The sequence below is a fragment of the Meles meles genome, chromosome 12, assembly GCF_922984935.1.
Source record: "Meles meles chromosome 12, mMelMel3.1 paternal haplotype, whole genome shotgun sequence".
Taxonomy (NCBI): Eukaryota; Metazoa; Chordata; class Mammalia; order Carnivora; family Mustelidae; genus Meles; species Meles meles.
The window spans coordinates 31,702,299-31,715,661 of record NC_060077.1 but is presented as its reverse complement, the minus strand read 5'-3'; the positions used below and the strand labels follow the sequence as shown (position 1 = coordinate 31,715,661).

The 13,363-nt window shown below is 50.9% G+C and overlaps 1 protein-coding gene across 2 annotated transcripts in view; it reads right to left on the bottom strand.

The window, feature by feature from the left end:
- Positions 1-283: 283 nt before the first annotated feature.
- KLHL22 (kelch like family member 22) overlaps positions 284-13,363 on the bottom strand; it is a 35,326-nt gene continuing 22,246 nt past the window's right edge. For both annotated transcript variants that reach the window (XM_046025408.1, XM_046025407.1), the window contains exons 5-7: positions 9,794-9,986; positions 3,337-3,570; positions 284-1,179 (exon numbers count right to left, since the gene is read on the bottom strand). In XM_046025408.1, the coding sequence (XP_045881364.1) occupies positions 814-1,179; positions 3,337-3,570; positions 9,794-9,986 (793 nt within the window). In that variant the 3' untranslated portion in view covers positions 284-813. The remainder of the gene's footprint in view (positions 1,180-3,336; positions 3,571-9,793; positions 9,987-13,363) is intronic.

The window sequence follows — 13,363 nt, the reverse complement described above, 5'->3', positions numbered from 1 at the left end:
GGCGTCTCAGCAGACCAGGGCGGGTTTCCAGGTTTCCCAGAAACAGCCTGGCTAGCTGGGGGGTGGGGGGGGGGGTGTACTGTGCTTTTCCCTCAGATGGGGGCTCCTGTCCTGCCACTGCCACTCAGCAGCTCTGGGCCCGGAAGGCCACAGGCACCAGCAGACGACAGCCTTGCAACCGCTATGAACGGATGGTGAGGCTAAGGCCACAGGAACACAATTCACACCTTTTGTAAGATGATTTATTTCATTTATCAACAACATGGGGTCAGAAACGCCCAGCTGTAGGAGATCTTTTTATTACTAGAACCAGTCTTGGGCAACTCTATGTATCTCCGTTCCCTTTCCAGGCCTTGGGAGCTTACAGTAGCTCACGCCTCTGAATGCTAGGCAGGTGAAGGGCTCACTCCACCCCCTCCCTACCCATGGAAGGGGGTACGGTGTGCCTCGGCCGCCTCACCCACAGGGCCAGTCCCCAGGTCCCTTTGGAGAAGGGTGCCCTCTCAGCCCAGCAGGGAGTAGAACCAGGCATTGGGGAGTCCAAGACAGCTGGTGACGCCATGCCCCGTCCAAGCTGAGGAGGAGCGGGCCCGGTAAACTCTCCAGAGAACCAGACCCTTCCACAAGCATTCCCACGGTAGGGCGATCACAGCCACGGATCTGCAGAGCTCGCAAATAACCGCTGTAGACTGGCGGGAAGGATGGGTGGCAGGAGCCAGCAAGCACGCGGAGCCAGCAGGAGGGGCCGCTGGGGGTGCCCTGCTGCTCTCAGAGCTCCTGCCACCTTCCCCTCAGACACCAGGTGTGGGAGCCCTAGTCCTCACTCGAGTTGTCAAACTCCTCCCAGTCAGACACGCTCATCACCTCGGAGGCAAAGTCCGGGTCAGCCTGGCTGCGGTCGGGGGTCCCACGAGGCGGCTCGAGGAGCAGGGAGCGAGGCAGGGTGAGTACGCAGGCTGCCAGGCCTGAGATGGAGTTGTCGAGCTGCGGCCCCTCCTCCCAGCAGTCCTTCTCCACGTCGTAGATGTGCACGTAGCCCATGCGGCTGCCCCGGTTGTGCGAGCGGCCACCCAGCACATAGATCCTGGTGTCCAGCACAGCAATGCCAGGCTCGCCATGCCCAGCTGGGAGCGGGCAGACAGATGACCACTGCCCAGATGTGCAGCTGTAGCAGGCCACCTGCAGAGCCAAGGTCAGAGTAAAGCGGGGCACCTGCTGGGACGGGGCTGCCAGGCCGCCCTGGACCAGCCAGGCAGGGCAGCACTCTCGGCCAGGCCCTGGATTCAGACCAAGGCTAAGGGACACAGCCAGGCTGTGTGCAGAACCAGCTCCTTTGGAGGAAAAGTCTGGGGCCAACATCAAAATGTCTTGTCTCTGGGCCAGGGTGACCTCTGTCCTGCCTCCAGGGCCCTCAGCCAGCCGGCAGCCCCAGATGTGCCACACCTCCCCAGGGGCACGGTGTTCTTCTCTAAGGTCTGGGGTTCTCTCCCCTCCACGACACTGAAATTGACCAAGGGCACAGACCCCAGCTAACTCCCTCACGACACCCAACTCCAGGGGGAAGTGCAGATAAAATGTGGAAGGAGTTAACTTGCAGACTAGTGATGACCACCGACATTCTCACATCTCCAAACATCCCCTGAACAGTAAACAAACATGGGAAAATGTTCCACCTACTTGTAATCCAAGAAATGCAAAAGACAGGTTAAATTTGTCCCTGACAACTATCAGCCACTGGAGGAAGAAAAACCACGAGACCCATTGCTGATAACTACGTAAGGAAGCCACCGGTCTGTACGTTTGTCTGATAATCTGGGAAAGCTGTTTGACAGTAGCTTTAAGAGCCACAAAAAATCTCATCTTTTTGGCTGAATAAGTACCTTTGGTTCTCCATCTGTGGTCAGCAGAAAAATGACCCCCCAAAGAAGTTCATGCCCTAGATCTCTAAACCCTGTGTTACTTTACATGGCAAAAGGGACTCTGTAGACATGCTTTGGGGTATGGACCTCAAGGTGGGAAGGTGATTCTGGACTTGCCGGGTGTACCTAATTGCAAAGTCCCTGAAAGCAGAGGGGGAAAGTCTACCAGGAGGGAAGAGAAGTCGGAAGGACAACCTGCCATTGCTGGCTGAGGACGAAGCAGCCCCACCAGGAATGCAGAGGCCTCGAGAAGCCAAGAAGGGCCTTTACCCGACAGCCAGCAAAGAAACAGGGACCTTAGCTCCACACACACAGGGAACTGAATTCTGATAACCTGAGTGAACAAGGAGTCAGATTCTCCCGTAGGGCCCCAAAAAGGACAGATGCCCTGAGGACACCTGGATTTTAGCCGAGTGAGACCACATCAGACTTAGGACCTACAAACTGTAAGAATACACTAATATTGTTTCAAGTTATTAAGTTGGTGGTGATTTGTCATGGCAGCAATAGGAAAGCGACCCACGAGAGCCCAAGGGTTCTCACCACTTGGGGCCTGTTAAAACAGATGGCTGAGTCCCGGCCCTGCAGCTTCCAATTCAGTGGGTCTGGGGTGGGACCTGAGAACCTGCATTTCTAACACATTCCCAGGGATACAGATGCTGCTGGTCTGGGATCACACTTTGAGAAGCAGAGCTCTCACCTAAGAAAACAATCCAAAATCCTGAAATGCACTACAGAGCAGAACTTTTGTTACTCGGACCAAACCAAATGACACACCAAAGTGACAAAATTCTGCATGGCCACTGAAGTGGGCAGTGGCTATGGAAACTGAATATTAAACTGGAAAACAGCCACAACAGGCTTCAGCCAGCAGCAGAATGGCGTGCTCTTTACCTACAATTAGGTGGAAACCATGCACAGGCAGGACTAAAAAACAGTGCCACTGAGTGGGATTGTGGGTGCTTTTTCTCAGCCTTATGCACTATTCAAAGGATCTGCAATGCAGTCATACTAACTTTATAGTTAATGTTTTTTAATAATGAAAACGAATCAAAGTACCCTGTCTGATACTATACTGGTGGATACATGTCATTGGTCCAAAGCCAGAGAATGTACACCACCCAAGAGTGAACCCTTAAACAGCGGGTCGGGGGTAGAACGTGTCACGGTGGGTTCATGGGTTGGAACAAATGCCCCGCTGGTGAGGGATGATGATGGTGGGGGAGACCACGAGTGCAGGGATGGGGACATATGGCAAGTCTCTGCACCTTCTGTTCAATTTTGCTGGGAACCTAGAACTGCTATAAAAAATAAAGCCTATTTAATAAGGCGGTATATACGTTGCAATTCACCCTGCATCTGAAACAACTCGAAGGCATGGGAAGAGCGTGTGTGTGGGCGGCCCAGCTCTGCTCACCTGGTGCACATCCCTCCGGTAGCCGGCATCATTGTTGCTGCCCCCAATCACGTACAACTTGTCCAGGAGCGTGGCCATGCCGTGCCAGGCCCGCCGCACAGGCCCATCAGCCAGGCTGTGCCATGTGTTGCTGTCGGGGTCATAGCAGTGCGTCTCCTTCAGGTAGTCGTCCCCCCTGCGGCCGCACGTGACGTACATCTTCCCCTCCAGTGTGGCGCCCGCATGGGCATACACCTGCCACCAAGAGAACCGGGAGTGCGTGGGAAGGGGGCAAGAGGGCTATGACAGAAGGCAGCTAGGGGCCCTCACTCAAACCCCATCCCTTGTGGTGTCCCCAACTTCCACCTCACATTCTGCTGAGAACCCTCCCTGATTTGGTCTGAGTCACCCAGCCTGACTTTACCCCAATAGGGAACAAGTCTAGGGACCCAGAGGTGACTCTGAGCTTCTACAAGGGGGAGAACAGAATCTTTGTCTGTCTTTCCCTCACCCCTCAAGGAGACATCTGCATGGGGTGGCGGACTGGGGGGGCGGTGCTCAAAGCAATCAAAGCCCAGCTGTTAGAGCCAGTCACCAGAGGAGACCGCACTTCCGTGAATACCTGACCCGCCCTCAGTGGCCTCCACCCCTCCCCCACTCCCAATGACCAGCCAGTTCTCCAGGCCTGCTGACCCCACTTTCAAAATCATTCACAAATAATATCTAACCATATGGTGAGGAAGAAAATGAGATGCAAAATCGAACACAAAGAACAACGCCATTTTAGTGATGGTTATGTGCGAAAGAAGAAAATACACCACCCTTTTGATTTTGGTCCTCAGACCTGGGCATGCACCCTGGGAGGGGATTCCCTCCCTGCCCTGCCACCTTGACCCTTCACACCGGTCCCTACTGCATCCAGGACCTCCTCTCTCATACTCACTTGCTCAACCCACCCCGAGCAAGGCCTTCATGCTGGGCCCGTTGCCCCCAAGGCAGGGCATTGTGTGTTTTGGGGGCAGAGGAACCCCATGGGCATGGAGGCTCCAAGGTTCGTGTTTCAGAGGCAGCCACTAACCCTGAGGCTGTGTGGTGACACAGCAGAGGGCTGGAGTGGTACAGGGGACAGAGCAGTGGGCAGGACATAAACCAAGGCCTGAGTCTTCTCTTATCAATGCTGGGGACATGGGGAGGTTTTGGTAGTTTGGGTTTTTGTTTGTTTTTTTTTTTTTCCATTAAGATTTTATTTATTTACTTGACACAGAGAGAGAGAGCACCCACAAGCAGAGGAAAAGGCAGGTTCCCCGCTGAGCAGGGAGCCTGAAACAGGACTTAATCCCAGGACCCCGGGATCATGACCTGAGTCAAAAGCAGACGCTTAACCAACTGAACCACCCAGGCGTCCCTTGGGTTGGTTTGTTTGTTTTTAATTAAATTTTTCATTTTGAAGTAAGTGTAGATTCACACGTAGTTGTAAGAAAATACAGAAGCCATGTACTTTTTACCCAGGCTCCCCAGTCACAGCCAGTACAACTCCAGCACAGTAGCACAGCCAGGATGCTGACGCTGACCCAGTCAGGACACAGGACACTTCCATCTCCACTAGGATCCCTCCTGTTGCCTGTTTGTAATCACACCCACATCCCCCTGTCCCGAGCCCCCTCTTTAATCCCTGTCCATCACCAATCTGTTTCTCCATTTCTATAATTCTGTCATTTCAAGAGTGTCATATGAATGGAATCACACAGCACATAACCTTTGAAACAGGCTTGCTGTGCTACCTCAGGTTCATCTAGACTTGCTTATATGTGTCCAGAGTTCGTTTTTATTGCTGAGTAGAATTCCATGCTGCATATCTGCTACAGTTTGCTTAGCCGTTCACCTGCTGAAGGACATTGGATTTGTTTCCATTTTTTGGCTGTTTGTATACGGAGTTTTCATTTTTCTGGGATAAACGCTCAGGATGGCAGCTGCTGGGTTGCATGGTAGTTGGAAGTTAACTATTTTTTTTTTTAAAGATTTTATTTATTTATTTGACAGAGATCACAAGCAGGCAGAGAGGCAGGCAGAGAGGCAGGCAGAGAGAGAGGGGGAAGCAGGTTCCCTGCTGAGCAGAGAGCCCTATGCAGGGCTCAATCCCAGGACCCTGGGATCATGACCTGAGCTGAACGCAGAGGCTTTAACCCACTGAGCCACCCAGGCAGCCCGGAAGTTAACTATTTAAAGACATTGTGAAATTCTTTCCCAGGGTAGCCACGCCATTTTATAGTCCCATCAGCTCTGCAGTCCCGCCAGCACGGGCTGTGCCACTGGTTTTTATATTAGCCATTCTGACAGGTGGGCTTCTCTAATGGCTAATGACATCGAACATCTTCTCATGTGCTTATCTGCCATCTGATATCCCCCCTCCAGAGTTGTGATGACAAGTCCCATTTACCGATTTTTCTTTTTATGACTCATGCTTTGGGGGTCAAATCTAAGTACTTGCTGCCCAGTCCTAGATCCCAAAAATTTTCTTCTTTTTTCCCCCTAAGTACTATATAGATTTACATTTTACACCTAAGCCCACAAACCACTTTGAGTTAATTTTTTTATAAAGTATGAGACTTGGTCAATGTTCATCTTCTTTGCTTACAGATCCCAACTGCTCTCATATAATTTGTTGAAAAGTTATCTTTTCTCCATTCATCTGCTTTTGCACCTTTGTCAGAAATCAGGTGGGCCCATTTGTGCGGGTTCTCCTTGCTGCTGCACTGACCCATGCCTAACCCTCTCCCAACACCACAGTTGTGACTACTGCAGCCATGTAGTTAAGTCTTGAAATCAGGTAGACCGATTCTTCCCACTTTATTCCTTTCTATTTTTTATTTTTTAAAATTTTATTTAGGGGCGCCTGAGTGGCTCAGTCGTTAAGCGTCTGCCTTAGGCTCAGGTCATGATCCCATGATCCCAGAATTCTGGGATCAAGCCCCACATCAGGCTCTCTGCTTTGCGGGAAGCCTGCTTCTCCCTCTCTCCCTCCCCCTGCTTGTGTTCCCTCTCTCGCTGTCTCTGTGTCAAATAAAGATTTATTTGAGAGAGAGAGAGAGAGAGAGAGCACAAGCCAGTGTGAGTCCACGTGAGAGACCACAGTGAGGATTTCAGTTTTTATACGTTCACTAAAGTTTGCCTCCCATTGGTGCTACTGCCTATGAACCTCTTCACTTTAAGTCTGAGATATATGAGGCAAAAAGGAAATCCAGGGAACACATAACTGTACGGTGTTGTTTCTCAGTTCCTGAGACCCCTAGCTGGACTGCCTTCTCTCAACCATTCTGAGGCTTAAGGGTTTTTTTTTTTTATGTGTATGTCCAGAGTTTTGAGTTGTACTTAGCAAGAATTAGGAGGAATACATCTACTCTATCTTCCCAGAAGTGTGAGTTCTCTGGGGAGGTTTTTAAGTGAGAAGAGTTCCCTGCAGAGGTCCCAGTTTTCTCCCCTGGACCACAGGCAGGCAGCACTCCACTTGCTGCTGGGACAGGGAGTTCATGGTCTGTTGGGGGCACATCAGCAATGCCACACTGGTGGGACTCAGCATTACGTGGGTCCCTAAGAAATAGGTAAGAGAAGTGACAAACGGATGAGGCTGTGTAACAGACCTTTCCATTTTCAGTCATTTGCTATGTCTGACTGTGGGTTCTAAGACAGCAACATGGGCTACACACCTCCCTTCTCCAGGGCCCCCTCTGCTCACAGGGCCTCTCTCTGACAGGTTTCCCTCCCTGGATGCCCCCCCACAACCTTCTTCTTGTCTCTGTTCCTCTGAGCTGATCACAACTGCTCCCATGGCCAGCATACCATCATGTCCAGATAAATCCTTCACATTTCTATCTCCTGCCTGACCACTCCCCTGAGCTTGACTTTTAATGTCAAACTGACATTTCCCACTGGAATATTTATCATGATCTACAGGGAACCCTTCCTTTTCTTTTTCATTCCCAAACCCATCTGTCCTGTTGGTCAGCAGTTTAGCCATCCACCCATGTGCTCAAACCTGGAGCCTGGGCGTCTTCCATGATCTCCCCTTTCATTCTCTAACATCTGATCCATCAGTTTACCTCCAAACTATGCCTTGAACCTGCCCAGCTCTCTCCTTCCCCACAGCCTCTACCCTAAGACAAGCCACTGTCACCCCACCTGGACCACCCAGGGGCTCAGGAGCTGCTCTGCTCCATCCTTGTCTCTTCATAATGCCTCCTCATGCCATCCCTCTTTCTCAGATTGGGAATGCCCCCTCCTGACCTGGGAACTCCTTCCCTCTCCCAGCAGCTGCTTCCGTTAGACCTTAGTCTAATCAACTTTTCTTCAGATGCCCCCTGCCCAAGTCTTTTCAGATTAGTCCTTTTCAGATTAGGCCAGACCCCCCCTCCCGGGACAATGCTGAGCTTAAGCCTCTCGATTTCCTTCACCACACTTAGCACAATTAACAATTACTTTACTGATTTGTTTAGTGGTTAAGAGTGGTCTCTCTGGGGCGCCTGGGTGGCTCAGTCATTAAGCATCTGCCTTCGGCTCAGGTCGTGATCCCGGAGTCCTGGCATCAAGCCCTGTGTCTGGCTCCCTGCTCAGCGGGGACTCTGCTTCTCCCTCTCCCTCTGCTGCTCCCCCTGCTTGTGCTCCATCTCTTGCCGTGTCTTTTTCTGTCAGATAAATAAATAAAATCTTAAAAAAAAAAAAAAAAAGAGTGGTCTCTCTATTAGGCTGTGAACACCATGGTCTGAACGGGTACTTTTCTCATCTTTTAACACCACTGGGGATTGGTATATGGTAGGTGCTTAATAAATAGTAGCTGAACAAATGAATGGTAAGAAAGAAGTAACATTGACAGGGGAGAACCCTGTTGAACGCCGAGGCTGCCCCTCTGTGGCCACATCGGAGAACTGCAGTTTCCAGACAAAGAACCTCTGGAGCCCAACAGCCTCCATTCCTACTCATTCCTTTCTGGAAGAGAATTCAGGGGTCCATCAGGTCTCAAGGACCCTCTGATCTTATCCATGCAAAATCTCTTCCTTTCTCCAGAATGAGGGGAGGGAATACCCCACTAGAGGCACTTCCTTCCCCAGGGAAGTGGAGGAGCAAGGAGCAGGCCAGCTTTCCCTGCCTGGGAGGAGACCCCCAGCCTCAGAGCCCTTGCGGGCCATGGGGAAGAGCTGGACCCATCAGGGAGACCTCAGCCCCCTGAGGTCAAAGACTACAGCCTTTGGGGGATTGGAGAGGGGACAGAGATAAGAGGAGGTGTGGAAAGAAGTTCAGAAAGGTAGGAGATCGGGGTGCCTGGGTGGCTCAGTGGGTTAAAGCGCCTGCCTTCGGCTCAGGTCATGATCCCGGGATACTGAGATCAAGCCCTGCATTGGGCTCTCTGCTCAGCGGGAAGCCTGCTTCCCCCCTCTCTCTCTGCTTGCCTCTCTGCCTACCTGTGATCTCCATCTGTCAAATAAGTAAATAAACTCTTTAAAAAAAAAAAAAAGGCAGGAGATCTTGTGGCAGAGCCTGGACAACTGCCCCACATGTGTCCCCATGCCATCCTCTGCCTCTAGAGTGCCCAGGGATACCCCTGGATACACATGATCTTTAAAAACAAGCAAACAAATGTGAAATACAACTTCTAAACTGGTGTTTTGGCCTTTTCAAAGGACCCACCCTCCAGGAAGCCCTTGAAGTCGGAGACTCCCATGCCCTCCTCTATCACAGTGTCCCTCCTAAATGTCTAAAAACATCTTTGAGCACACTTCAGACCAGCTCAACTATGCTGAGGGACAGACAAGGGGAAGGTTTTTGTCGACATTTGAACTGCAGGATTAAAGTAGCTTCCTCAGGGGGTCGGGGAGTGCCTGGGTGGCTCAGTCAGTAGAACCTCCAGCTCTTGGTGTCAGCTCAGGTCCTGATCTCGCAGTCATAGGATCCAGCCCCATTTCGGGCTCCACGATCAGGGAGTCTGCTTCAGATTCTCTCTCAAATAAAATCTTTATTTTTTTTTAAAGATTTTATTTATTTATTTGACAGAGATCACAAGTAGACAGATAGGCAGGCAGAGAGGGTGAGAGGAGGAAGTAGGCTCCCCTCTGAGCAGAGAGCCTGATGCGGGGCTCAATCCCAGGATCCCGAGATCATGACCTGAGCCGAAGGCAGAGGCCTATTAACCCACTAAGCCACCCAAGAGCCCTCAAATAAAATCTCTAAGAAAAAATAAAGCAGCTTCCTGGGATCAAGGTGGCGAGACCAAGATGGGAATAAATTCCGGAAACAGGATCTGGTGTGCACTTGCTGAGGTTCTCCCTAGGAGGCTGGCTGAACTCCAGGGGTGCCCTGCCCCAATCACAATGCAGAGTCTTTGGAGGTACCCACTAGTTCTGGTTCCCCAGCTTGGCCATCCACTCTCTCTGCACACCCTAGAAGGAAAGAGGGCAGGAAAAGGCCCCTCTGGGAGGGGTTTCCTTACCTCCCTCTTGAGCGGAGCCACGTAAGCCCAGGAGTTGGTGGCGGGATCGTAACGTTCCACGGCACTCAGATCATTATGGTAGTCACGGCCCGCCACCGCATAGATGTACCTGCCCACCACACACACACACAGGTCAGCGTGTTCCTGCTGCAGCGACTGGATCTGGAACCAGCGGTTGTGCCTTGGGTCATACCTTTTGAGGGAACACGAGGGCAGTGCATCATTGATAGGCCAGAAAGTTTGTCCAGCAGGCCCACACCTTCTGTTCCACCACTGTATCCTGAACCCGCCACCCCCCAGCTGCCCCAACACACCAGCACATGCCCATCTACAACCACACCAGCAGGCCACTACATGCCTGAACATGGGTGTGTCTCTAGCACAGAGCCTGGAAGGCATGGCCAGTAGCCCATCTTCTTTCTTCATCAACCTTTGCAAAAAGTCATATCCCCGAGCAGCAGCTTCATTCCGAGCTCCTTTGTGCAACTACCCCCTCCCACAGCCCTGAGAGTCCTCTGCCCTTCATCAGTCTTTGAAGGCCTTCACTTGCATACTCAGCCCACGCAATCGCAGCCTTCCTGGGAGACCCACATCACCCCTCACTTCGTCCTCTGGCATGCTGGACCCACACAGCAAAGGCCTCCTAGCCCTCTCCAGCTGGCTGCTCACCAGTCCTGAACGGAAGCCCGTGCTCCCTCTGCTCACCCGAACCTTGCTCACCAGAAAGCCCCCACTCATACCAAAATCACCTAGCCTAGCAGCTGAGGCCCTTCACAGGCCAATCTACACACCTGCCTTGCCGGCACTCAGCCCTGCCCCACTCCATGCCTCAGGCCTGGCACTTTGCAGGACATGCAGGCAGGTATGCTATTTGGGTGAATACGGAGGATTACAGAGCCTTAAGTGACCAGGACCCTGTGAGCCCGAGCCCCAGAGTCCACTCTCCCCACCAACCTGAGTCTGGCCTTTTTTCCCTGGTTGTCCACTCTGGTACCAGTTCTGAGTGCCTGCTTCTGAAGTCTCCTTCCTCAAGAGCTTGTGCATAATTATAGCTGCTTTCAGATAAGTGGTTTTTGTTTCTCCACAGAAAGACCAACTCCAAGGGGATGAGCTGAACTTCAACTGGCTCATTAGAGAAGGAACAGAGTTTTCTTTGGTCGGGGCCATATACAGTTGGTGGACAGACGGATTTCAACCTTTGCCCCAAAGCACGAGTGGGATGTGCTCTGCGGCTCCTCCTGCTTGCCTGCGCCTTTCAGCCAGCTCCTCCCTGCCAGCCAGGAATGGCAGGAAACAGGACGCCTCAGCGGCTGGGGCTAACAGTAGAGAAAGCACGTACATGCACACGGGTCACAGAGACCCAGGTTTGGTAGCTGGTCTGCTCCGGTCCAGCTGGACGCGTGCAGACATCAGTTCTCCCTGCTCCAGCATTCACTTAGTTTCTGTGCCGCCTGCCTATGAAAGCTATCACAAGGACTCAGAAAGGACAATGCACATGAAAAGGGTTCTTGTCAAACTGGAAGGGAGTTCGTAAAGGATTGGTTCAAGTCTGTATTCCTAGACCTCACTGTAGCTCAGGGCAGATCGTGCACTGTCTGCTCATTGAATTAAACAAAAATTACTAACAGTACAATCATTCAGTCATCACTGGCCACCCAATGTGGATCAGGCATGGTGCTCAGTGCAGGGAACCCGAAGGGAAACTCCAGACAAGCACGCTTCTTTCAATTGTAGAGGTACAAAGAGGGTGATCTACCTACAAGTCATGATCCACGGGATAGCAGGGGCTGGGAGGGCAGAGCTCTCTCATGGAGAGACCAGGATGGGCCCCGGGGCGAGCCAGTCCAAGGTCTAGCTGGAAACAGGCAGCAAGGCCATTCCAGGGGCTCAGCACTCACAGAGGCCCTGCCAAGTGACTGGGATCGGCGCTTCCCACTGCCTTTCCTGTGCATGACACTCATTCATGTCCGTGTCTCCCCCACCCCTATTTCTGGTCAAGTGCAAGTCAGCATCTTCCACCAGAGTGCGATAAGACCCACCAGATGCTTCCGCTTGCTTCCTTCTGGTCTCCTGCCCTCACAGCTTCCTTGGATGCATTCATACGGATTTGTGGTTTCAGACACACACACACACACACAAAACACACTACACACACACACACCATACATCAATGATTAAGATGCAACCACAGTTGTGCTCATTTCTTATCTCTCCACCGTGTCCTGTATTCCACATTTCCCATTTTATTGGATTTTCTACTTCGTTGGAATAAATCCTCAAGTAATGTTTTTCCTAATAAAAAGGAGCTATATAAAGATATAAACAATTTTAGTCACTTTAAGGCAGATTTTGGATCGCCCTACTGCAAACTCAGAAGTGCAAGCTAGAGTCAAAAAGAAATGCTCTGAGGTCTTTGTTAAATCAGGCAGACCATTTTTCTTCTGAGTTTCCACAACTTAAGCATTCCCATGCCTGTTAATGATATCCATTATAATCAAGGAAATTTTACAAATATATTTTGAAATATGAAGAGCCACAGAAATGCCTAAGGGAGAGAAAACAAGTTGCTATTCCAAGAAGGGTCCAACAGACCATGGGTGCGGTGGACAGTCAACACAGGTCCCCCATCTGAAAGTAGGGTGCTCCTTGGAAACCTTTCAAAAGCTGAAATGGCATAAAACAAAGCAAATACAATTCTTTCACATGGGGAAAAAATGAGAGTGTTTCCAGACCCAAAAAATAACCATTCTCAGGGCCTTTCTGATACCTTAGGTCACTGCTTGCTAACAGAGGCACAAAAGAAATGGAGACAAAGCACAGATGCTCACAGAGTTCAAAGCGCTGGCCACATGACGCTGAGATGCTGACTGTAGTTCCCAGGGAAGGCTCCTGGAGGGCCCACTCTCCCTCAAGGGTGCGTGTTGCCTCTGTACAGGCTTGCTGCAAAACCAATGCTGAACACTATCTTCGCTTTTAATCTTCTTTTTGTAAAAGCGAAAATCCTCTTTGGAATTCTACTGGTTAGCGAAAACAGGCACTAATGTAGGTCTTTCACAAGAGCAAAGTGGAGTAACATAGACTTTGAAAAGTAGGGGGAAGTACAATACAATTTGCTCCAAGACAGCTGACTTCTTACATGCAGGTCCTGGATACCAATGCTCTGACATAACCTGAGAAGTCTCTAGCACCCCAAGTGCAAACCCTAATTGCAAATTTTGTCTTCTTGTATTCTGAGAGTCTGTAGATCTAAGGCTCATAAACTAAGGAATGGGAGAAGGGAAAGAACCAAACTCTTAGACCATTCCAATTAAGATCCATCCAGCAGTTTTAAAAGTCTACGAGGAGATTGATGGAACTCCCACCCTGTAGAGATGACAGACCCCAGGGTCCTGCCCACCACCCAGGCAGACACGGCACCCCAACCCCTTCACAGTGCCTCCCCTGCCAGGCAGGTATCACCCACCCCACCTGCAATGATGACCCAACCTTGTCACTGGAGTTTGAGGCTGTGGTTATCAAACATTGCTGCTGATACTAGCATTTTCCAGAGTTTGGCTTGGGAAATTTACA